Genomic DNA, 26936 nt, shown 5'->3' with positions numbered 1-26936 from the left:
TAACCAGGTTGTGAATCTTAAAACCAAGGAAAATATGGATGGAGCAAACTGCGAAGTCTTGGAAATAAAGACTTGACCGTAGCATGTCTTAGATACTAGGTGGCGTTTACATGCATGCTCTTTTAGGGGTGCAATCTTTGAGATGGTCTTTGCTCATGATCTGGTATGTGGGAGTTGCAGTATTGGACAAAGATATTGCTGCTGGCAGATTAATGTTGAACAAATGTGTCTCCTTTTAATGATGTTGCAAAGATGGTCTTGCGTATGGCTGTGACAAGAGATGACCTTTCTTACAATTGCTGCAGATTTAGTTCTCTCGAGTTCCAAGCCAGGAAAATCTCTTACCTGGCTTTCGTATACCCAGATCGAGGAGCGCATTGTTCATGTTCTAGTTCCACTTGTCATTTATACTCTTGACCATTGATGATTGTGCTCTTTAAAAACAATTTAAAAAAACAAATCTCCTTGCGTAAGCAGTCCCAATGTGTAGGATTCGAAATTGCTTGGAGATATTTATTTCCTGCTTCTAGCCCAGGAGAGCCTGGTGTGGCAGATCAGAAAGATGACACTCTCAGAGGGCATCTTAGAATGACCATCCCTATCGCTATGGGGTATTCCCTGCCTATTTTACTTCACTCGCTGCTTGTCAGCCGTCTTGTAATGTCCAAAAAGAGTAAGTCCACCGTCAAAAAAGTAATAACTAACCCTACCACTAAGGTGAACCAAAAAGAAAAAGGTCATGAGAATGTATCACTTCTCCTGGCAGGTGATTCTTGCACATTTTCTTTAGTCTTTAAACTCCAGTTTAATATGTCATTTTCAAACAGACTTTTGTGACTTTTGTTACTCCTCGTATTAGCTCATGCAACTCTCTTAAAAGGCTGTCTGCTCTTTCTTTGGTACAACTTTCCTTGAGTCTGGCCGGCTTTGACAGTTATTTCTCAGGAAGGCTTCCTGTGCCTTCTGCGCCTTGTCTTCTATCTTTTTTATATACCATTCCAATGCATAAAAATAAGCAGTGTCGCATAGCAATTAGCTATGACATTTTGGAGGTTTTCTAATTAAATTGGCACATGTGTAGCAATGCTAGCTATTTAAGTTACCCTGTTCAATGAAAGCACAGCTCGCCCTGAATTCCTCTCTTGCCTTCAGGGATCTTCCCAACCTCTTTTCTATGTTAACGGCAAGTTTAAATGGGATCATTCAGAGAGTGCAGCAGTAATCCTCTTCTCAACCTTTAGGGCCAAAGACCTCTGTGGGAGGGTTATGTTTTTTTTAATGTTTTTTTTCTTTCTTCAAATAATTGCAAACCAGAAGTAAATCAGGCTGATACTTTTATTAAGCTAACTATATCCTGCCTGGCAAAGACCAGTATGTGTTCTCTTTATTTTTAAAGAGACAGTCATGCAATTCCATTTCTGAAAATGTAAGTTGTTACATAATGCATAATTAAAGTATTGCTACTGTAAAAGTGTAGGTTAGTGTACTTAAATCTCAGTGTCAACTATATTTTATTTTGTTGGGGAAGATGCATCATATTGACGAGTAAACACTTTTGAAAATGTACATTATTATATGGCAAAAAGCTTTTGATGGCAAACCCAGGTCTGAAACCTGCTGTTTTCATACATCTTGTAACTCGTGCTAAACCCTTGAGATAATCCTGTACTCCTTGACATTCTATCTTATCACCCTGTTGCTTTATTCCAGCTACCCTGAAAGTGAGAAGGTCGCAAATTACAATATTGCAGCTACTTTTCCCAGTTCTGTTACGCTAGCCAATTTGCTTAATCTTCGTTTCCTCTTACGTAGTGAATACACAAAGTTAACTAGATGTTTATGTAAGGTAGTGATCAATAGTTCCACCCAGTCTGTATATCTACAGATCTACTGCACTACCATACAGTCTCCAGAGCTTGTGTTGCTCTACGATAATGATTGCATTACAATTTAGCACCTGTGGGAGAGCGCCGACCAGTTTTCAAAGCCTATTTATCATATTCATTTGTGTCCATTCATGCAGCTGACCTTCAACATTTTACAGACATACTCACCCAGGGATCATAAAGTCTTTTCACACACTGGCATAGTCGAGCAGATTTTATGTAGGGCGTGTACCATTTGCAGGGTATGTCCGAAACCTTTTTTTTTTAATGTACTTTGTCTGCAGTAAATGTCAAATACAAGTGTCACTGTGCATGGTTGGCCTTTGGGTGGCAACAGTGTGCCAAACAACATGGGTTTGTGGTTAAATGCACCAGCACCTTTTACATTTTAAAGAATTTGCAAGGCCTGACTCATCTCACTAATTTCTTACTTCAATGGTACACAAAACTGCTGTATTGTTGCTCATTTTATGTCTTGGGTACAAATAACTTCTGGTGACAGTAAAAATATTGTACATGATTGCTAATCAAATGGGTTTGTTTGCTAAACAAGAATATTTTAATTGGCAAACTCTGCTAATCAATTTTTGGAAACAAATTTATGCCTTACATTCATTCACTTTGTACTCTGCGTTAACCTTCCCTTATTTTCAGGATAATGCTGTGTTTCCTTGTTAGTTGTTTATCCAAAAGGCCTCCCAGCCTTCTTCACTTCACTTGAAATATGTTTTAAACTTTCTTGCATGCCGGTATTCTGTGTCAATTAGGTAGTTCACATTTAGCAACAAATCATGTTCTCTTTCAACCCTATTGGTTTATGGGTTATGATGGTTCAAGTTTGTCAGATTTACTTTCTCACTTTTCTCCTTTCTACTGGGATGAGTTGTATTGCTCCTATAATGACCCCTGCCTCGGATCCCGTTCCTCCTGGGTTTCCTATTAGCTTCTCTTTCAGGTGGGAACGTCTCCGGGTTGCTTACGGTTCGGGTACCTCCGAGGGTTCCCTCTCCTTCGTTCCTCTCTGGCGTCTTAACCTGACACGGCTATTCTTCTTTCCCTGCTTCGGTATTCCTCACTGGGGGACTGCATCGGCTGTAGCGGCTTCCCCTCAGAGGTCTGCGTTGTTACCCGGGCAGCCTGCCTATCACTGGAATCAAGCGGTCACTCCACCACCGGTACTCTGGCTCAGAGTCATGTCTCCTTCAACCTCCAAGCGGAATGCTTCTCTGTTGCTGGCTCCCAGCAAATTTGGACTTTGCAGGCTCCGTGCTCATTCACGGCCCTGCCTCCAGATAGCGTGACGTTACCAGGGGACCTTCCCTACTTCACCACACGGCCCTCTCTCCTCTCGCTCTTTTCCGGAGTTAACAAATATTCCTCCTTAAATCCACTCGTCCCAGTGGATCTAGGCTTTTCACTTGGAGCCAGCTATTCTTTTCTCTCGTGCGTAGCATATTTTATCTTGCTCCTTTTAAGTCCCGAAAATTGGATATTAAAGACAGTGCTATATATGCTATTACATGGCTAGGATTCAGGAGTTCCTCACAGGAACGGGAGTCCTTGTCCTCTGAGGAGTATCCCCATGTGAAGTCCCACTTGCCTCAACCCCTAGGGAGGGTGTTGCGGAGCCGGCACACCTCCCTAGCCTCACAGGGAGGGGCTCCCCCTTGGGAAAAGTGACGAGTTCCCTCCATTTCGTCACACTGGCTACATTGAAACTAAAGGCTGTGAGGAACTACTTAGCTTCCCAGGCCAACTGGCATCATACAAACATAGCTATGTGACATTAATAATTTGCCATTTTCATATAGCTTTTTATCCAAAACGCTTTAAATAGGACATACTTGCATACATTTATTTAATTATTATTACCACCCAATCGAAATTGGCTTGCTTTATCCTCCATTGGAAGGATGAAAGGCTGAGCCAACCTTGCCGGGATTTGAACCTGCGACCTGCACATCAAGCACAGATCACAGCAACGAGCGATTAACCGCTGCATTGGGACTGTTTATAAAGAAGTATTAGGATACATCTAGGGGACATTTGAAGCACAATAGATCATCCATGAAGGACACCATGTTTACATTTGCATCTCATGGGAAACGTAGTTTTATGGCATACCATGTACTAGCTTTTGGTAACCGATGGGTAGCTCCAACCTACCGGTAATTAATGCCCGATACCCAGCAGCTGGTTTTAGCTCCTGCTCATGAAATCTCAATTTCGGACCCTGTTGTATACAGTCATTATCTGAAATGAAGGGATAGGAGTACTTTTCATGAAGAAGGAATATAGAAAGTATATGCAATATTAGAAAAGAATTAGTAAAAGATTAATTAAAAAGAGTGGCTGGACCTGGAGTTAATGCCAAACCCGATCTTCCCCGTCCCCCATACACTGAAGATTTTAAAAAAATGTTTGTTGTCCATTGATGCTTGATAATGCAGATGGTATGTTTATTCATGAACCTACATTGAAATCCCTTTGCTGTACAGCATTTATAATTCTTTTATTTTGTTTTCAGAGCTGCGCTGCACCATAGGACAGTTTGCTTGCCACAGTGGCACCATCCAGTGCATCCCCTTGCACTGGCAGTGCGATGGATGGCCCACATGTGAAGACGGAAGCGATGAAGTCAACTGTCCAGGTGAAAAGCAATACTTCCTGAACTACATTATCTTGGACAGTAGGGGGGGAGAGGAGGAGTTTCGGGTCCAGATGTTTTATTTGTATCGTTGCCCTCAATTCCATAGAGGCATTCATTGCTCGTCGATGTACTGGTGCCATCCCCTTCGGTCTTTCAAACCCCTGGAAAATTTGCACCAATGATGGAAGCTTTTCTTGCAACAACAATCCCTACTCTAATGGATTTACCAAGTGTAATCCATCAGTTTGGATATTTCTTGCAGTACTGAGATTGTTTTAATGACTCTTTAGTCAACTTGTTTTGGGTTTCATAATTGGATGCCTTTTTCCTCTCTGGTCTACTGGCTTACATGTTGTTCATTATTTCAGTAGGTTGTTTGACATTTATGAAACACTTTATCTATGGTTTGAATTTTAAATGATGCATGGACTGTGTGCCCGGTTTCCTCAAAGGATCCACCTATTCGCATTATATAATTAGTTTTTCCTGTGCCTTCATATCATTGGTCAGGCTGTCCCTTTGTGACTTTCTTTTTGTTCAGGCCAGCAAGAACTGGCTACATTATTATGTGGTAGCCTTTGAAACCAGGGTCTTTTACTATTTTGTTGTAGGCAGGCACGCTCCAGAACCCCTTCCAGTTGTCTCCAGTCAAAATCTGATATTTCCTCTAATGCCCTTGTTAGGCTCCAGTCGTCTGGAGGTTGCGCAGAGGCCTGTATGTGGCTTGCAACCACCCTGAGGCATCTGCTGGTGCTTAAACCAGAGGTCCTTTGGAGACTGGAATATTGTCTGCGCGTTTGACCTGGGACCAATGTGGTACATTCTGGTGTTCCTTCTGCTAATCTAGTTCATGATAGCGGCTTCCCTTTTCGGGCTGCTCCCCTCACTCCCCCCTTTGGCACTGTCCAGATTGCATTTATGAACTACCATAGCCAAAGAAGCTGTTCCTCGGCACATCCCTACCCCACCCTTCTCCAAACAAGAGCCACCACCAGCTGTTGGTAGACCAGACTTGGCGAAGGAGCATGGGAAGCATAGTATGCACAAGTTGTGTGATGTACAGTAACTCAGATACCTCCATGGGTAGACTTATAGCCTGGGGTCTCACTTGACATTAATGATGGAAAAGGGCATAGTCTGACATTTTTGAATAAAGGCACCTTTGTACTTTTGGAACCATTCTTCCATAGGGCACTTTGAACACATGGCCTTGTAGCTCGGCTAGTCTGTTAAGCACATTAGGGTTACTTTTCCCTGCAACCTTTAGGTTAAGACTCTTCTATATTGGTACCACTTTCATTGTCTTTGGTCCAGAGCATGCTCCTGCTCAATCATCCCCTTATTGGGAACCATGAGTCTTCCCACTTCCAAACCAGCTGCTATCACACCATCGTTGTCATTCTTTCTCGGGGCCCTCGCTCTTTTGAGGCCTTAAAACCCTCCTATGTTGGTGGTGCCAAAATGACAGAAGCGTGTCCATCCATGCCTCTTGGGTCCTGGCCCTAGTTGGCCAGACTGGAGTTAAACCCCTGTGATGGTTTTGGGTTAAGACAGCATAATGAAGTACATTAAAACACTCACACTGGACATTATACATATTATCTCTCTTGTACTAATGAGTCTGGTCTTTTCCAACTATACTACGGTTTCCCTTACCTTACCTGACCTGGCAAGAGACCTGGCTCAGTGGACTTGCACATTGCTTTTTGACCCTATCCACAATAGGCTGATACTGGGTAAGTACTGACCACAGACATGGGGAAGAACAACATGAGAAATTGTCAAAAACAATGTTCTCCAGCATTGGATCTTTCATGGATTCACATGCTTAGAATATTCCCCGTCGACAGACTGGGAACCCTCGGTAAGCTTATAAAGCGGTTTCCTATAGGAAAACGTTCAACACTTTCGTGTCCTATCTACGTCGCTTTGGGCCGCGCACGCATGCCCCACTAGGACGTAGCGGTATAAATGCCCTGCCCCCGCGGCTCCCCTCAGATTTCAACAGTCTCCAAAGTGGTGGGATTACCTCATGTATTAGTTTTTTCCGGATGTCGGGCAAAGCGCTGTTCCGCCCGTGCGCTACGTGCGGGTTGAAGGTGTACGAGGGGGACGGACATATGGACTGCATATACTGTCTCCACCCTCATCATTCGGCAGACAAGTGCGACATATGTAAGGGCTTCTCCCAGAAGACTCTTCAGGATCGGAGTCGAAGACTTGTAGCTTGGTTGAACGACAGAGCAGGGGCATACCCGCCTTCGGAGGTGGGCTCCACACTCAGCGCGGCCTCAGTGTCAAAATCTTCAGGGGTCCCGCGCCACTCAACGTCGTCGGAACCCCCGGTGAAAAAATCACGACCGACGGAGAAAGAATCATCGGAAGGCCATTCCAAGGACTCTTCGAAAAAGGCCTTGTCATCCTCATTTTCGACGAGGAAAGACAGAAAAGAGAAATCTAAATCCTCCTCGAGCGATCGTTGTAGATTGGCCTCGGGTCGAGATGCAGAAAAACGCAGGTCGAGTTCGGAAAAGGCAGGAAGGCCTCATAGGCCTGCACGACCACCACCGTCGTCGACAGTAGGGCTGTGTTCGACTACTTCGCTGACGCAGTTAGCCTCAACCGTTCCTGGACCGCAGACAACGACGTCGTCTATGACTGAGCCGACTAGCGCTTCGTCGACGGAAATCCCGCAAGAGGCCTGCCGTCCAGAGGTATACGACCCAATTTTGCCAGAGACACTTCTGCAACAGGAGGCCTTGTCGGTGTCCTCTGGGGACGAGGATGTAAGAATAGCTGGCCCTGCAGACCTAGGGTTACAAGGGGTTACCAGGCCTCTCTCCGGGAGCATTCTGGGTTCTACCCCTCTGCTCAATCCACAGTCACTTTTGTCATTTGAAGTCTTATCCACGTTGCAAACGTTGCTGAAGACACTGCATGACAGACTACCTCGAACAACTCCGGCTAGGTCGGTCATCGACGACTCGGGGCCTGTCTCGTCGGCCACCGCAGTCAACCCCCGCAGCAGTGCCGCTGGATGCGAACCTCTTGGCTCCGCGCCACGAGGAAGGGGAGCTGATGGATTCGGACTCGGACAGCAGAGCCTCGTCAGTTGTCTCCCTCTCCCCCTCCAGGGATACAACCTGGGAGTCTGAAGCAAAATTGGAAACCCCGAGAAGCCCGGCTCAAACGTCTCCCCCAGACTATATTGGGTAATTTCACAACATAATGGCCAGGGCTTCTACAGAATTCGGGCTGGCCCAGGAAGAAGAGAAAAAGGACTTTTTTTTTTTTTTCTTTTCGACCACATGGGGAAAAGGAGGTGGTCGGTGTTATCAGTCCCCATCCTGGATCATGTGTGGAAGGAAGGATTGCAGACCATGCGCCACCCTTTCTCGGAACCAGCGATAAAGGGTCGTCTAGAGAAAAAATGTAAGGCTCCGGACTCTACTCTCAAGTGCCTTTCCTCCCAACCATCTCCTGACTCAGTGGTATCGGCGGCGGCGGTGAGGTAGGCGATGGCCCAGCACAAGTGCACGACCCCACCGGAAAGTGATGCCAGACATCGGGATGCTTTCGGCAAAAAGTGCTGTCGGTAGGTGCTACCACAGTGAAAGCCGCAAATTCTCTAGCCATATTTGCCAGATACGACAGGGAGATGTGGCACCGGCTGGCTCCTATACTGGAACACCTTCCGGACGAACATCGCAAAGCGGCTATGCTTCTGGTCAGGGAAGGTGAAGAGGCTTCCAATCATGCCATAAACATCGCAGTGGACCTCGCAGAGTCGGGGGTTTAAGCAGGTGAACAACAGTGTGGTTCTTTGACGGCAGGCATGGCTAAGATGCACCAACTTCCGACCGGAGGTGCAGTACAAGGTACTGGACATGCCTTTTGAAGGAGACCTCCTCTTCGGCGAGAAGGTGGACGAAGCCCTGAAGGGCATGAAAGAGGACTCGTACACAGCGCGTTCTTTGGGGGCCCTCCAGAGTGGTCTGAGTTTCCGGTCTTTTCGTCCCTTTCGGGGAGCATCGGGAAATTCCAGATTCTCGGCATCGAGGGACAGATCCTTCAGTAGGCCAGCATACCCCTCCCAGAGATACAGACGGGCTTTGCAAGCGGCTAAACGTCGCCGGGACTACCAGGCTTCCAAGAAGAGAGCAGGTTACTCGTTGTCGACGAGGGATAAGCAGACCAAGGACCAGCAATGACAGGCATCGGAATGTTCTGGGGGGCAGAGTATCATGTTACATCAACGAATGGGAGCAAATAACAACGGATCAATGGGCGTTGGACACTGTAAGATACAGACATTCCCTGCAATTCAAAAGCAACCCTCCGCACATTCCACCGGCGTTTGTAGCTCAATCCCATCTGAGCGTGTTGCAGCAGGAAGTAGCACTTATGCTACAAAAGGGTGCTGAAGAATTGGTTCTGTCGTCACAGAGGGGTCAAGGGGTTTATTCCCGATACTTTGTGGTGAAAAAGCCAAACGGAAAGTGGCATCCCATGCTAGACCTGCGTGAACTAAACAAATTGTTGAAAAGCATAAAGTTCAAGATGCTCACGCTCCTGGTCAGTTCAAGAAGGGGTTTTTCTAGCGTCTCTGGACCTGCAGGACGAGTACTTCCACATACCGATGTGTTGTCGACACAAGTTCCTAAGGTTTATGGTAGGGCGGACTCGCTACCAGTTCACAGTACTTCCCTTTGGACTGAAATCTTCTCCCAGAACGTTCACGAAATGTTTGGCCCCGGTGGCAGCCTGGCTGAGAAGGCAAGGCCATCATATATACCCGTATCTCGACGACTGGTTGGTGAGGGGGTCCTCCCCTATGTCGACGCACAGAAGTCTGCAGGCCACCATGAACCTCCTACAACAGCTGGGGTTTGCGATAAACTTCGAGAAATCTTTGTTAACACCGTCAAGAAGCTTGGTGTTCCTGGGCGCACAGTTCGAGACCCAGTCAGTGTTAGTGAGGCCATCCCACAACAGGATCACTAAACTCAGTCGATTGGCGGGCCAGTTGAAAATCAATACCAGACTGTCAGTGAGAAAATATACGTCGATCCTGGGCACTATGGCGTCCTGCATTCCTCTGGTGGGCAACTGCCGCCTGTTCATGAGGCCAGTGCAACAGTTTCTGGCGGACCGATGGACGCAGGCTCAAGGCCTCTGGTCGTGACTGACGACGACAAACTCCTACTAGCTCTTCAGTGGTGGAAAAGCATCCAGAATCTATCCAAAGGAGTACCCCTACAGGAGCCGGAGTTTCGGTTAACCATAGTGACGGACGCGTCCCTAACTGGCTGGGGGGCACACATGGGCACTTTGCAAACACAAGGCCGTTGGTCTCGGAGGGAATCTCTCCTGCACATCAACGTTCTGGAACTGAGAGCAGTGCGCTGGGCCCTGCGGGCGTTCCTGCCTCACATCAGAGGGTACACGGTGAGAGTTTTGACGGACAACACCACAGTGATGTTTTACTTGAGGAAGCAAGGCGGCACACGATCCAGAACCCTTTCCATCGAGGCTCAGAAGGTGTGGCACTGGGCTCTGAAACACGATATATCCATTGTGGCTCATCACCTTCCAGGAGTAAGGAACGAACAGGCAGACTTGCTCAGCAAAAATATGGACCAGATTCACAAGTGGGAAATAGACACCGGTCAATTGTCAAAGGTCTTCGAGAAATGGGGGCGGCCTCCGCTGGATATCTTCGCCACGAAGAGGAACAAGAAGTGCGAGATGTATGCCAGCAGGTGGCTACAGGAGGGTTCGCTGGGGGAAGCGTTCTCCTTCCCGTGGACAGACAAGTTCCTCTACGCCTTCCCTCCGTTTCCTTTGATACGGAGAACTCTGCAGTGGATACACAGTTACAGGTGCCGAGTCATCCTGGTGGCACCATGTTGGCAGAGGCAGCCGTGGTTTTCTGACCTGCTTCACCGGTCATCGGATCATCCGATAACGTTCCCGAAGATTCCCAACCTCCTGTCCCGGGACGAGGGAACAGTGTGGCATCACAATCCAGACAGTCTCAATCTCGCAGCTTGGCTCCTGGCTTTTCAGATTTTGGTGCCTTGAACATTTCCTCGGACTGTCGGAGGATCTTGCAAGCTGCGCGAGCCCCTTCCACCAACAAGTCCTACAGGTGTAAGTGGAGGAGATTCTGTGTGTGGTGTCAAGGACAGACGGGAGTGCAACCTCTGAGGGTTACTCCGGAGCAGCGTCTTCCATATCTGCTACACCTAGCAAGAAGCGGATTGTCCTTTTCATCACTAAAGGTTCACCTGGCGGCCATCTCTAGGTTCACAAGAAGAAGGAAGTCATCTCCCTTGTTTAGCGACAGGTTAGTGAAACACTTCATGAGAGGTTTGTTCCGGACATTCCCTCCGATTGAACGTTTTCCACCTACGTGGAGCCTGAATATAGTGCTGGCAGGGTTAATGAAACCACCCTTTGAGCCAATGGCCACAGCGTCTATGAAATTCTTGTCATGGAAAGTGGCTTTTCTAATAGCTATAACATCAGCCAGACGGATCTCGGAGTTGCAAGCGTTGGTCATAGAGCCTCCGTACCTAAGATTTTTCAAGGACAAAGTGATTCTGTCAACAAGTCCTCGTTTCATCCCAAAAGTTCCTACAACTTATCATGAACACTCATTCATTGTCCTGCCCACCTTCTTCGCGACCCCCTCATCGGCTGCGTTAAAGGTCCTACATACCTTGGATGTCAAGAGAGCTCTAAAATTTTGCCTTCATCAAACTCAACAACTTCGATCTACGCAGGAACTCTTCGTTGCATATGGCTCTTTGGCAAAAGGGAAGGCAATTTCAAAACGGAGACCGGCCCGATTGGTCTTGTCGACGATTGCCTTCTGTCATTCAAAGCGGGAAAACCGCTACAAGGACGTCCGAGCTCATTCAGCCAGGGCGACTTATTCGACGGCGTTGTGGGCAGAGGTACCACTGACGGACATTTGCCAGGCGGCAGCATGGTCAGTGCCTCACACATTTACACGCCACTACTGCCTCGAACGACAGCATGCGGACGAAAAAAAATGGGAAGAGCAGTCTTGCGACATCTATTTCAATAAGGTAAGTCCTTTTTTTCAAGAAGGGTCTGTACTGATGTGGAAATATATATATATATATTTCTGAGGCTTGTGGAATCTGCTTAGATCACATGCTATGCATAGGCCGACATCTAGTGGAAGCTGCGGAGTATTAGTTTGTTTTTCAAAACTCGAAAATGGGCGTCGACACAGGGCGTGCCAGTAATACTATCCCTAGTGTGACGTCCACTGTACCCAAGATCCCTCACACGTCTAGGATCCTCAGATTCTTTTTTTCCACCATACTGGTCGGAAGCATTTTGCAGAGTCCCCTGGCCTTAGCCATACTTTTGCTAGAATTTAAAATAATAATCTATTGACATCCTTTCCCACCCCAAAGTCGAACTTCGACACTCGACGCCGGCTGGAGAAGAAATCGACCGTCGGCTGCTGCACGACGGATTTGGGCCTCGGAAGGCCGCTGGCCTTCGCCCGGTCCTGGTAGGCCGCTGGCCTCGGCCCTGCAAGTAGGGAGAGTGGGGGGTGGTACATACTCTACACTCTTGGTATATAGGTACACCTTATACATTCCCTACACTTAACAGCCCGCTGCCTCAAGGTGCATATGGAGGGTACCCCTTTTCAATTCTGCCCCAAGTGCAATCGCAAATACCCTTGGGTCGACAGGCACGCCACGTGCAATCTCTGCTTGCCGAGGGACCACCCCAGAGCGTGTAGTAGGTTTAAACCTAAGACACTTAAGGACCGTTCGACGAAGCGTTGGGCCCACCACACCAGGCAGGCGGCCATGGCAGCGGAGGGCGCCTTCAGCGATGGCAGCGACGCCGTACTTACGGACGGCGAGGGCATTACGGTGTCGAAAGACAGCCGAGCGCAGGTCCCCGACCTCGGAAGGTCGTCCGGCAGGGCGGCTATAGGGAAGACCCCCGGCGACACAAGCGCTTCACATACTACACACACTAAACACTAAGTCCAACCGAGACTCGACGACGTCGAGTTCTCGGAAAGAGGCACAGACAGAACGGTCGGATTCGGTGTCCTCTGGGCGCTCTCGATCAAGATAGCTGCATGACTCCAGGCAATCATCCACTCTTGCCAAGAGTGCCTCGCTCCCTAGGCTAACAGAAGTTCGATCGTCGGAAGACGAAGACGACTTCCACCCCCAGGCCGCGCTCCAGGAGTCGGAGCCGCAATTAAAGCCAGCGAGGCCCCACGCTCGAAGGATAGGGACACCTCTCCCGATACTCGACGCCAGGCGTCGAAAAACTCCGGAGCCACTAAGGGACAGGGAAAACATTTTTCTACGCACGGGGAGGGGGGAAAAAGCAGAAGAAACTACTTGTACATTCTTCCACACCTGTGAAACACTCCACCCCGCCCTAAACAGACAGACAAGCCCAGGACTGCTGATAGGTCCACAACCAGCAAAGCTACTCAAGATAAATCCCATAGACTTGCTGAGAGAGTCATTCCCAGTTCCAAAAAATGGTCCAGTGAAGACATAGATAGGGTCATGTCAAGAATGTCTTCTTTGGCTGATTTTTATGATAAAAATCCAGAACATTTCCTCTCGTATGATCCACAAGGGGCCACACCCTCAGGCTCTACTGATCCTATCCCCCCGAGTAAGAAGGCCCGGTTTGAAACTCCAATGAGGTCCGAACCCTTCGAGGTACAACCTTACGCAAGACCATACTCGCGGTATCAAGGAGAGGATTCCTTTTGTGAAGACCATGATTTTGGGTTGATAGAAGAGCAAACCGGGACGGCCTACTTTGAAGTTCCTGTCATGGAAGACACCGTTCCTCGTGGCCATCACCTCTGCACGAGTGGGAGAGATTCAGGCCCTATCTTGCAAGCCTCCATACTTGACTCTTCATGACACGAGGGTGGTGCTGAGGACGCACCCCTCCTTCATGCCCAAGGTGCCGTCGGACTTCCACCTCAACGAGCCCTTGGTGTTACCAGTTTTCTGTCCGTCGCTTTCGACGCTGGCCGAGAGGGCTTTGCACTCGCTGGATGTAACTAGAGCGCTGCTACGTGGACCGCACAAAGAGTTTTCGGAAAAAACGTCACAACTGTTTGTGAACTTTGGGTCTGTGAATCAAGGGAAGGCTCTCTCGAAGACTTCCATTTCCAGATGGCTCTCCGGCTGCATCATGCATTGCCACCAGTTGGCAAACCGACCTCTGCCCGGCCGTCCGAGAGCCCATTCGACCAGAGCGATCGCTGCTACCACGGCGTTCCTGTCTGGTGTGCCCCTGCTGGACATCTGCAGGGCTGCTACTTGGAGGTCGACGCACACCTTCACGAGATTCTACTGCGTTGATCGGGACTCCAGGGAGGGGTCCAGGGTCGGCCACGCAGTGCTGCGCAACCTGTTTGCTTAAAGTGAGCCTCGTGAGGAGGTAAGAGATGATTAATGTTGAGTTGTTGTATTGCTTAATGTTGATCCTGTTGCCACCTCCCGTGGTTGTGCATGTGTATACTGCTATGTATTCTTTTATTCATGAGCATGTGAATCCATGCCAGACCCCATGCTGGAGAAGGAACAAGTTACTTACCTGTAACTGTTGTTCTCCAGCATGGGTCTGGCATGGATTCACATGCGAACCCGCCCGCCTACCCCTCTTCACTTGGTCATACTGCCACTTGGCGTGCTACCAAATCTGAGGATGGCTGCCAGAGGCGGGGCTTAGGGAGAGGGCAGTCATTGGCTGGGGGCAGTATGACCCAGAGATCAGTGATTGGTTACTACTAAGAAAGACCGATCAGAAACGAAACTGATACTGATTTTTTCTTTACTGAGGATTCCCAGCCTGACGGGGAATATTCATGAGCATGTGAATCCATGCCAGACCCATGCTGGAGAACAACAGTTCCAGGTAAGTAACTTGTTCCATATGGGTATAGCTCTGGGCAGCTACTATGGCACACTTTAATTTCGAAACTTATGCAAGTGTGGTTCGCTATACGCAGGATTGGGTGGGTGCCGGATTGCATTCACACCTCCTCCTTTTTTCAGGATCACTGCTGTGCATTCTATTCTAAGCATGTGAATCCATGAAAGATCCAATGCTGGAGAAGGGAATAGTTTCTTAGCTGTAACTCCATTTCTCCAGCATTGATATCTTTCATGGATTCACATGTGCCCGCCGGCCTCCCCTGAATGCCATTGTTTCCCCCCATTCTGCTTTGGAGGGGTTGAAATCTGAGGGGAGCCGTGGGGGCGGGGCATTTATACCGCTACGTCCTAGTGGTGCATGCGTGCGCGGCCCAAAACAACGTAGATAGGACACGAAAGTATCCAATGTTTTCCTATAGGAAACGGCTTTATAAGCTTACCAAGGGTTCCCAGTCTGTCGCCGGTGAATATTCTAAGCATGTGAATCCATGAAAGATACCAATGCTGGAGAAATGGCGTTACAGGTAAACTATTCCCTTTTAGTAGATTTCTCCCCTCACACCCCACAGATTTCTCATCTATGATATTTATCTCTCAGCACAACTGCTATTCAGAAAACCTTTCCGCCAGCAGGGGGCCCCTGTGTGATCCCTGTGTCGATTCCGCTTGACGCCCGCAATGGATATGATGCGGCCGGTATACATTGAGGAGACATAACATCTGTCCTTCCTTTTTTCCGCACACTGCTCCCTTCAGGAGCATAGCTTTGTTAGAAGTTTGTTTTGCATCATACTGAATCAGACAAACCCATCTGGGTTTAAGCCTTCATTTGACTGCAGGTGTCATATGCCCTTTTCTGACTCAGACAGAATTTGTTTACTCTGTTTGGAAGAACACGAAAGGCAGGACTGTGGGTCTTCGAAAGCGGCAGCAAACAGTCCACTTTTTCAACGAGGAAAAAACATTAGATGGACTGGTTTGAGGTCGCCGGATGTAGAACGTTCCCCAGTCTGCAAGGACAAAAAGAAAGACGCTGTGTGAAGTCTCGCACACCAAGCAGTTCATCCAGGCATCATTATTCTTCTTCCTCGAAGACGAGTTGCTACTCCACTCATTTATGTGGATTGTGCTGGTGATGGACCCTCCTGGCAACCCGCCTCTTTGCACTCTTGGGGTATGCCCCTCCCGAGGAGCCTCTGCCTACTCCAGCGCCAAAATCTTCGGCTGAGGATTTTTGGCAAGTTTCAGATGCTCATGCACTCTGACCCCATGAAAACATATTTGAAGCGTCTGTTCAAGGAAGTGTTCGCTGAAACTCCTGTTGCCCCGACTGTTCCTACGCAGGTTCCAGTGGTGCCACCTCCTCCACCGCTTCCTAGTGGGCCTCCTCCACCACTCCCTCCTCTAGTCCCACTGTTGTCATAGAGAAGATACCGGCAGAGCGGGATGGCCCTTTAAAACCTGAGGCGGTACGTGTGGTGGGCCAGTTTTCTGTTCCCGCTTCACTGGACGAGTCTCAAGCGGATCAGGATAGCGATGAGCAGCCCTGCTTTGTCAGAACATTCCATGACCGGGTCCTGGATATGATGGCCCTCCTTATATCCATTCCATTACCTGAGGCCCCCACTCCAAAGGATTGGGTGCTTTCTGGAGCCGTTATCCTGTCACCTTAGGAGCGCACTGGTCTGTTCCACCAGAAGGACGTTTTGGCCGAGGCCCGCATGGTCTTGATAAACCTCATACCGGGCTGCACCTCAACAAGAGGATTGACGCTAGATACAAGCTTCACGCCTCTTCTGAAATGGCCTTTTTGGCTTGTGCGCTCCCTTCCTCAATGGTGGTGGCAGCTTCCAACCTCCAGTCGGGACTGACTTTGCATCCTCCACAGCTGCGGCCCAAATCCTTTCTAAGGAAGATAAGCTTCTGGATGTCTTGGGCAAGAAAGTCTTCGCCAACTCGGCGCTCCATCTTCGTCAAGGGGACACTGAGCTCATCCTGGCAGCAGCCAATCTGAAGCTGTGGAAAGAGTTGGCCGATTTCCAGGAGTGTATTCCTGCGGATAGGCTAGATGATTTCAAGATCGATCTGGCGGATGCCAAAGTACTAGGTCAGGATCTACTGGAAGCGACAGCACATTATGTAGATACCTTAGCTCGAGGCCTGATGGTACGGGACGACATCTCCCGCCAGGCGTGGCTCCATGCAACAATGTTTTCAAAGGAAGTGCAAGACAAAGTAATGGACTTTCCTTTTGATGGCAAGGAATTGTTCCATTCTTTCACAGACAAACTCCCAAAGATGAAGGTGAGTACCCAAACCGCCAAATCTTTATCGGTGTTGGCGAAAGCTCCAGCTAAGACCCCTTGTATACAGAGTTCAGGGTCCCAGACGAGGTCCGTCTCTGGATTTAGAGGGTTACAGGATTGACGTGCACGCCATAGTCAGCCCCAGCGTGACGGGCCCCGTCAAAAGCAGCAATGGCAATGTGGTCGCTTTTTCTCCCGCCCATTAGCCTCCTCCAGGGACAGGTAGTTTCCCTGCCGACAAGTCCTCAAAATGCTATCTCTGGTCGGTCGCACGAGACTCCGGTGGGAGGACGAATCTCGTCTCATCTGGAGGCGTGGCAGACCATCACCGAAGATCGGTGGGTTTTGTCCATCGCTCGGATGGCTTTCGCTTGCCTCCCCCCCCCTCACCCTGTCCTTCAATCCTCCCTTCCAGCAGATCGAGGTGCCCTCCCTCAGAGCCGAGGTACAGAACTTCTAGACCTCAGAGCAGTAGAGACTGTTGCCCTGGGGGAATAAGGGGCGGACGTCTACTCCCGTCTGTTCAGTACCCAAACCCAACGAGGCTGGCCTGCGCACTATCCTCAATCTTTCCCAGTTCAATCTCTTCCCCAAGAGAAATTCAAGGTGATCACGCCCTGTCAAATAAAGCCCTCTCTTCGGAAGGGCGACGGGCTCAGTGTGGTGGACCTTCAGGACTCATGCATGCACATCCTGATATGGAAACCGCATCGGAAATATCTGCGATTCTCCTTAGGGGGGAGAGCATTTTCAGTTCCGTGTGCTCCCTTTTGGTCTCAGCTCGGCGCTGCTGTCTTTACAAAGATGTCGGTCATCGCAGCTTTCCTCAGGTTGCAGGGAGTTCATGTATACCCGCATTTGGACAATTGGCTCCTGCGCAGCCCTTTGCCACAGACCGTGTTAATCAATCTACAGCCCCTACAGGAGCATGCCCATAGAAGTCACGGTGGACATGTCCCAACTGCTTGATGGTCACTATGGCAGCGCTGGTGCCGGGGAAGAGGCTAGTCCAAGTTGTGTGGGAAAGACGACGCACGTGTGTGCCACTACGTTCTGGTGGTATCGGTCTAGTCTTCTTTAAAGATGGCCGCCGCCAGGATTCGAAGGATCATACAAGAAGGGACCACGGCATAACGTGGACGCGTTACAACCCTCCCGCTTCCTAGCCCATGGTTAAGACGCTGTGCTCCGCTGTCTTTGTTTCGTGCCTGATTCCTCTTCCTTTTTAAGGACTTCCTCTTCTGCCTGTCTTCCTTCTTTGTTAATTTTCCCAGCGCTCTGCGGCCCTGCCGTGCTCTATCCCTCTTTTGCCCCCCGCTTCACGGCTCACCGCGTTCCCTCCTTCGCCTGCAGTTTTCTACTCATTAGCTGCATGCGCCCCTGGCTTTCCTGAGGTCTTGCTCTTGCACTCGCTCCAATGTAGATCCTTTTCTCGCATTGGGTCTATACCCTTCACGGTCCTATCATCGATCACTCGCTTTCACTGCATTTCACTGCAGCCTTTATACCAGAATCATATTCTTTCCTGCTACACAAGACTCTTGGCATAATGGTGGTTTACCATTCTCCCACCACAATATATACCTACCAAGAAGAAAATCTATTGGATTGGACTCATATGTTAATCTTGCTTCCACTACAACTGGATCTACTTCACGAACAGAGGGTCTTTTTGACTTTTTCCACAATATTGCAGGACACTTCTGGCCTAGTCGCCCCTGTGTCCTATTCGTTTGTTATCAGAGGAGGTCATTGTGGCAGCTCGGGAGAATAGGCCCAACCTCTTCAAGGACCGCCTGAGGGACAAATCCAAGACCAAACGAAGGAAGTGAAAGAAGACGTCCCGCAGAGACTCCAGTTCTTCAAACACAGGGGTGAGGATTTTGAGAGCTTGCAACGCCAAAGGAAACCAACAAACATGGCACAAATGCAGGAGTTGATAAACGCCATCCAGGGACTGTCTACTGAAGTGCAAGCTTTGAAGGCAGAAAATGATGCGCTCTGACACATGATAAAGTCAAGGGATGCCGTCCATCCTGATGCCCCAACAGGAAACCTTACCTCAGGAAAATTTGATGGTACTCCAGGAAAACTAAAATAATTCTTAGACGGTTGTACAATCCAATCTATTTCCTGTTTCGAGATCAGACCATTGCTTCTGACAAGGCCAAGATGGGCTCCATCGTCACCAACATGACTGGGAACGGACAAGTCCTGGGCCACTCCGCTGGTCATATCCGGCAGTCCTGTGATCGCTACCTACCAGGCCTTCGTACAAGCATTGAAAGACATGTTCGAAAGGCAGGAATTGACCTTCCTTGCTTGTGAGTCATTACTGGACAGAGGACTCGAGGTCCTAGCTTACGTGACCTGATTTAAGAAACTGGCTCAAGAAGCAGGGTGGCCTGGGTCGGCACAGTACACCATCTTTCGTAGGGGACTATCCAAAGACCTTAAGGATGAGTTAGTCCGAATCCCTCACCCACCTTCTCTAGCCAAACTCATCTCGGCTGTTTTCAGATCTAATTCTGACAGGAAAGAAAGGAAGAAAAAAAACCTGAGGACCACCTCCCACTTCTAGACGAGGCTTACCTCCTCCCCCCAAATAAGTCCCTCCTGCAGATGAACCCATGCAAGTAGATATTAGAAGACCTTTGACACCCACTGAGGAACAATGACGTGATAAAGGTCTTTGTATATACCGTGAATCTAATCGTTATCTCTTAAGGGAGCGTCCAGAAGTTCCTTCTAGGAAACAGGGTAACTCCAGACCTCGGCCCTAGAGGGGACCATAGACCAAGGTGTAGTTAAGCAAAGTTTGTATGCAGTACCCTTTGGGTGCACTACACACAACTTTGACCACAGGTATAGGAAACCTTTGGTATACGTTTTTACTACAGTTTTATGGTAGCTGGTTGAGCAGCCAGGCTTACCTCAAGAGGGGTCAATGTGTGCTGTAGGAGAGTTACACAGATTCCTAGTGACATTTATTCAAATAAACTCTTAAACACAAGGTTTCCTGAATAAACAATTATTAATTTGTCAGTTTGAATAAGCCTTCTTCAGAAGGGAGCAATATAATAGCAACACACAAATATACTACTATACTGTACACTCTTAAATTCTATATCACTAAAGACCCTTTTGGGATGGCCGACAGACACAACCTACACCCTCAGGTGACTTCAATAACTCGGGTGCTGGGGACATTAATATCTTACTGCTTGCATTTAGAATACTTTTAGAAGTTGATAAAAGTAGAAGATTGTTAGAACAACAAGAGACCACAAATATTGTTAAGCAAGAAAATACCTTTGGTCCCCCAGAAGAGGCTTTCAGTACAACAGGCTAAGCCAAAGTCAATGGGCAAAAGTCTTATATAGGATGAAGCTCTTCAGTGAGGTAAGTAGAAAAGTCTTAGCACAAGGTTTCAGAAGTCTTTGAAGAAAAGAAGAATCAAATGTAGGGCCACAAGCTGATTAGGCTTGTGAGTAGTAGAAAGTGCAAGCAACTCTACAGTGAGAGGCAAGTACTCTCAGACTTTACAGTACCTTGGTATTGAAGAAAAAGTGCAGCAGATGACTTCTGTTCCTGTGCAGCTCTGCAGATCTCACTGTTCCTGTCATGGGGACAAGAGGGAGGACTTCTGGGGACTCCTGCACTGCAATGGGTACGGTCACTGCTTGCAACCAGTAATCTTCAAATCAGTGGCAGTTCAATGTTTCAGCTATTCGCGTCTACCGCAAATAGCAACACTGCAGTTCCTGGCAGTTGAGATGGACTTTCCTTGCTTCTGGTGCCCCGCACTCTGTTGAAGGGGCTCGGTCAGTCCTGCTTCCTGGGAGTCCGGACGATCTTCCTGGAGCTTTAAGCCAACTTAGAAGCAACACACACAATCTGGTGTTCCTCTCCCTGGCTATACGGTTTCCAGCAGCAACTCCGTGGAAATGCAACCAGCTCTGAGAATGATGTCCAGGTTGCTTACTTTGGAGTTGATTGTTACCACCAACTCAAGGGGAGAAGTCGTCCTTGCAGGGGCTTCTCTGTCGTTACGAATTTGGAGTTTCAGCACAGCAGCAGGGCTTCACCTGGCAAACCAACGGTCCAGGAGTTGCAGCAGGCGTCCTCTTCAAGTTCTTCTTCGGTTCCTTCGTCCAGTGGTCGACTCTGCCTTACCAGCAAAAGCCTTGCCTTTTTATTCAGTTCTCCCATTCATTCCAGCCTAGTTGTCAGTCACACAGCAGGGTGGTTGTCCTTGCCGGACAGTCAACCGGCCAATCACCAGAGTGCATTTGGGTCTCCTAAGACTAAGCACAGGGAGTTTCGGGCATCTCCCTCGCTTCCTGCCTTCCCCAGACACCCTGAAGCCAGAGGCAGGCTTCACTCGTGAATCCCGCCAAAGGCAAAGCTAACAATGGCACCAAACCTGGTTTGGCGCGCAGAGTAAATCTCGAAGAACCTTTCCACAAAGAAATGGCGAAAAGAAGACCGGGGCCATTTTGCCAAAGATGGCACCCTTGGGTGCTCTACTGCAGCTGCAAACTCAGCCCGCGGTAAATGCATGTGGTTTGGGGTAGTAAAAATGAAACCACTGCCACCAGCCATTCAGTGAGGAAAGGGTAACCTAACATGTTTTACATGAGAAGCTAGACAAAGAGGATATCGGGTAACCCCTCCAGCACCCTATTATAAGATGGTGTGTGCTGGGTCTAGAAAGGTACAAATGTAAGTAAAGTCAATTTCACTTTACATATAGTTACTTTAGTATATCCAAGAGAAGGTAGTTAAACCTTTGGGAAATCTGAAAGACTTCCCTGTGCCACTGCACTGAAGGTGCTGTTTGACACAATGTAAAAGATAATGCCTATGGAGTTTGTCAGACTCCACAACCAAGAGAAACGGTGTTCAAAATCACATTAAAATGCATGAGAGAGTGGGGGGAAAAAAGGGTCTCACTCTCTCGAGGTTAAAAAAAAAAAAACAAGTCCTCAACTACCAGCAAATTTGCTGGGGGGCTCTAAGGTGGTGGGAATTGGCACATTTCTGAGAATTCTCCCTAACAGTTGAGTCCCTACGTTGACCGAGCACTGTCCATCCAACCCATTGACGATAGACTTATGGTCCTTAAGGTGATAATTCAAGGACCGTCCATAGAACCAGGCACTACCTTGGCTCTACTCCATTCCGGGGCAGCCAGCTTGTTCATGGGTATCATTTGGGCCAACGAACATCATATCCCTCTCAAATGGAAGACAGAAACACAAACCGTAGAAGGAGTGGATGGACACCCTCTTTGCTCCTGGCCCGTTACTCAACAAACGTCTCTTTTGCACATGACCATCAACCACCATACTAAAGACCTCTGCTTTAACGTCATTAAAGCAGCCCAGTTCCCCTTATTTTTGGTATCCCTTGGTTGCGGTACCACAGCCCTCAGATCGATTGGGAAAGAAATACCATACTCCTCACCTCCTCTACCTGCATGAGCTGATGCTACAAGACAAAAAAGAACCCATAGTCGCGCCTTGCTTCAGTATTAGATCCAGTTTTCTCCAGTGCCCGAATCCATGAGATCTGCAATATACCGGAAGCATACAAAGAGATACCTCAAAAACTACCCTCTCATCGTGCAGAAGATTGTTCTATCGACATTAGGCCTAAATCAGTGGTCCCTTCTAGCCGCATGTTCTTTGTCCATGCTTACCTAGACGAAAACGTAACAAATGGACTCACCCGAGAATCCAAGTCCCCTGCAAGGGCCTCATTAGTTTTTTATTCCCAAGAAGGACAGTAAAGAACTCTGCTCTTGCATCGACTTTAGGGGTTTAAATCACATTACTGAGAAGGACTGTTATCCCATGCCCCTGGTTAACGGCAAACTAGAGGCTGTCCGTTCTGCAGAGATCTTCACCAAACTTGATTTGCGTGGGCCATATCACTTATTGCGCATCAAGGAAGGAGACCAATGGAAGGCGGCTTTCCAAACGACATATGGCCATTATGAATATCAAGTAATGCCGTTCGGCCTGGATAGTGCTCCAGCAATCTCAACTGTTCATGGATAGGTTATTCTCGAATATTCTATTCCACTAGGTCATAGTCTATTTGGATGACATCCTGGTTTTCTCTCCCTCTTTGTCAACCCATAGGCAACATCTCATAGAAGTCTTGCGCAGACTGGCGAAGAACAACTTACTAACCAAACCAGACAAATGTCTGTCTGTGTGCAGAACAGTCACCTATCTGGGTTTCGTTCTCTCCAGCCAAGGCATCCAAATGGACCCCAGAAAGACCTCTGCTGTGTTAGAGTGGCCGATTCTTACATCAGTCAAGAATGTACAATGGTTTCTAGGGGTGTCACATTTCTTATCGCAGATTCATATCTGTTTTCTAAGACGTTCAACTCCATCACTTGTCTGCTAAAGAAGGTTTCTTTTCATTGGGACAAGGAGGCAGATCTCTGCTTGGAGTGTCTCGTGCCGGACCACCGTTGGGATTCGTGCTTCTACTGCGATTCCCTTTCCGTTGAGGCACTCCAACGCTGTCTTCTTCGGTGGGAGGACATCTCAACGTGTTCCTCCACCTCATCTTCAGCTTTTCATCGATGAAATGACGACGCCCGGTAACTTCCTTACTTTTTAGGGCAACCCGGCCTGGGGACTCCTTCCCGGGGTCTTCTCGGTCCGGGTGACAAGCAGCTCTACCACCAGGGTTTCTCCTGGGGTGCCTCGCAGGCCTAATGGGCGTACCAGAGTTTTCCCTGAGGGTTCCCACGACAGACCTGCTAACACGTTCCGAGATCCACCTGTCTGGTGCTAAACGTCAGCCCAGTTTATCTGTGGCTTTGGACACCAGGGTTTGTTCCGAGGTCTCCATTTCTGGAGCTTTCTGTACCAAGCCACGGCTTGAGGCCCCCAATGAGGGAGCTATACATACCGGGACGAAAACCGAGGTTCCTCTTTTTGAGGCTAAGGTCTGTACTGACAAAACCGAGAGACCTGTCCCTAAGGTCTTGTCTGTAAGGGTGATTACTCAGCTTTCCCGCGCTCAGGGCCGCAGTGATACCGGTTCTGTCGAGAGGGCAAAGAGGGTGGTCATGCACCGTAACTCCTGTTACAGGCTCTGCTGAGGTTAATCCTCTGGAGGCTATTTTGGGCCACCTCCAAGAAGTCAAGTAAACATCCGAGACCCCTAGTACCGGCTCTGCCGAGGATCCTTGTGTCAAGGCTAAGGTGTTACTTAAGCCCCCTGACCAGCCTGAGGAGACGACTGCCTCATCTACACATCCAATGCAGTTCTCTTCAGGCATCGACAAAATGGCGGCCCACCCCTCATGGTCCACGGCGGCCATTTTGGATTCTTCTCTTACATATACGTTCTCGACGGCGGGTGCTGGGAATCTTAATTTTGGGGCTGAACAACCTTTTTCACCTCAGGTCGAATGTAAAGATTTGTTCTGCCCTTCTTATGAATGGCGTGCTCGGATGCCGCTGCCACATACTGTCTCGCTTCCGCCTACTTCTGCTACGCTGGTCTATGTGGACCCGATTGGTGGTGGGCCTTCCTGGCAACCATCCTCATTGCGTTTGTGGGGGTATGCCCCATATGAGAGGCCTCTGCCTGCCCCAGCGCCTAAACCTTAATCTAAGGATGTATTTTTTGGGAAATTTCAGAGGCTCAGGCATTCTGACCCTATGAAAGAGTACTTTAAGGGTCTTTTCAAGGAAATCTACCCTGAACCTCCTGCTCCACCTTCCATCCCGGTGGCTCCAATAGAGATGACTGCGGTAGAGCAGTAGAGGGTAACACTTTAAAACCTGTGGTGGCCCAGCCATCTGCCCCACGATTCGCTGTATGACCCTCAAGCAGATCAGGATAGTGATGATTAGCCCCGCTCTGTCAGAGCATTCCATGACCAGGTTCTGGATATGGTGGCCCTCCTCGACTTTCCATTACTGGAGGCCCCCGCTCCGCAGGAAAGGGTGCTTTCGGGAGCGTTCGCCTTGTCACCACAAGAGCGTACCAGCATGTTCCTCCAGAAGGACGTTTTGGCTGAGGCCTGTAAGGTCTGGGATAAGCCCCACACACCGGGCTGCATATCAATAAGAGAATCAATGCCCATTACAAGCTTCACACCTCCGAGGAGATAGCCTTGGTGTCTTGTCCGCTCCCTTCCTCGACGGTGGTAGCTGCGGCCACGCTTCAATCCAAGCCGGCTTCTGCGACCGCTACGGCTGTGGCTCAGATTCTCTCCAAGGAAGACCAGATTCTGGACTCCATGGGCACGAAAGTCTTTGCCAACTAAGCACTGCAACTTCGCCAAGCAAATACCGAGCTGATCATGGTGGCAGCTAATATGAAGCTGTGGAAGGAGTTAGCTGATTTCCTGTGGATAGGCTAGATGACTTCAAGGCCGGTTTGACGGACGCCAGGGTGTTGGCACAAGATCTCCTGGAAGCTGCAGCACATCATCTGGATACCTCAGCTCGAGGCCTCATAGTGAGAATTTGACACCTCCCACCAAGCGTGGCTCCATACAGCAACGTTTTCGAAGAAGGTGCAAGATAAAATTCTGGACCTTCCCTTCGATGGCAAGGAATTGTTCCATTCCTCTACGGATGACGAATTTACAAAGATCAAGGCGAGCACCCAAACCGCCAAGTCTTTGTCGGTACTGGCAAAGGTCCCAGCTAAGGTCCCTTATACACGGGTCATATTCTGTCTCGATCTTTCTCTGGCTTCAGGGGGTTCCATGTCCGCCGGGTGCGCTGGACCGAGCCTCTGGTTGGCGGCACCCATCAAAAACAGCAACGTGGTCAGTTTTTCACTCAGCCATCAGCCTCCTCTCCAGGGGCAGGTAGTCTCCCTGCCGACAAGTCTGCAAAATTATATTTTGTGTGGGTCGTATAAGACTCCAGTGGTAGGCCGATCTTGTCGCATCTGTAGGCGTGGCAGACCATCACCGAAGATCAGTGGGTTTTGTCTATTGCTCGGGCAGGCTTTCGCTTACCCCTCCCCTATCCTACCCTTCAATCCTCCCTTCCAACAGATCGGGACACCCTCCCTCAGAGCTGAGGTTTAGAAGCTTCTAGACCTCAGAGCCGTGAAATATGTTCCCCTCGGGGAGCAAGGGGAGGGCTTCTACTCTCGACTGTAAACGGTGTCCTCTGACGGCTTTGAGCAATCTCCAGTCTCTCCTCCAGCTCCTGTTCCATCTTGGGCTGTCTGTGAATTGGCGGAAATCTTCCATGACGGTCTCCCAAGACCTGATCTTCCTCGGTTTCCGTTGGAACACGATCGACTCCAGGGTGTATTTGATGGCGGACAGGATTGAAGATCTATTTGCCATGTGTCAACTCTTCATCCAGACAGAGCACATGACGTCTTGGTGGTTCCAGAGACTTCTGGGCCTCATGGCCTCGTGCATGCTTGCTCTTCCTCTTGCACATCTCAAAATGAGGTTTATGCAGCTAGCTCTTTGGAGCTCTTGGTGTCAGGCTTCCCAGTTCCATCCTGCATGATGGCAGACCACCTATGGTGGTCCTCCACCAACAATCTTAGAGTGGCGGGCCTCTTTTCAGGAGCCCTGCCCACAAGGGACGATTACTACAGACTCCTCCCTTCTGGGATGGGGCACGATGCTGTATCATCTCCAGGTTTTCGATCTATGGATGCCGCAAGACAGGCAGTTTCATATAAATTATTTGGAACTCCTAGCTGTTTTTCTGGCGCTGAAAGCTTTTCAACCATCCATCACGAACCGGGTGGTCCACGTCCGCACAGACAACTTGGTGTCGATGTTTTATATCAACAAGCAGGGTGGCACCAAATCACCACCTCATGTGGACCTTGACATTCAAGTTTGGGAATGGGCCATCCAGCATGGCATTTGGCTATTGGCAGTACACATTCCGGGGCAATTCAATGTGACTGCAGACACACTCAGCCGACAGACAGCGGCCAGCTACGAATGGGAACTGAACATGGCTGTCCTCCAACATCTTTCAGGAAAGTTCCTCTTTATGCATCCAGGAACGGTCTTGGGGCCTTCTCTCTAGGGGATGCTCTCGAGATTCTGTGGCACAATATTAGGGCTTATGCCTTCCCTCCTCTT

General features: G+C 48.9%; 1 protein-coding gene across 6 annotated transcripts in view; it reads left to right on the top strand.

The window, feature by feature from the left end:
• DGCR2 (DiGeorge syndrome critical region gene 2) overlaps positions 1–26936 on the top strand; it is a 1169540-nt gene that overhangs the window by 196812 nt on the left and 945792 nt on the right. For all 6 annotated transcript variants that reach the window (XM_069619936.1, XM_069619935.1, XM_069619934.1 and 3 more), the window contains one exon: positions 4414–4536. In XM_069619936.1, the coding sequence (XP_069476037.1) occupies positions 4414–4536 (123 nt within the window). The remainder of the gene's footprint in view (positions 1–4413; positions 4537–26936) is intronic.

The sequence above is a fragment of the Ambystoma mexicanum genome, chromosome 10 (assembly GCF_040938575.1).
Source record: "Ambystoma mexicanum isolate Mex_15411 chromosome 10, UKY_AmexF1_1, whole genome shotgun sequence".
NCBI classification, from domain to species: domain Eukaryota; kingdom Metazoa; phylum Chordata; class Amphibia; order Caudata; family Ambystomatidae; genus Ambystoma; species Ambystoma mexicanum.
The sequence above is the reverse complement of the archived record's forward strand: the minus strand, read 5'-3'. Positions and strand labels throughout refer to the sequence as shown.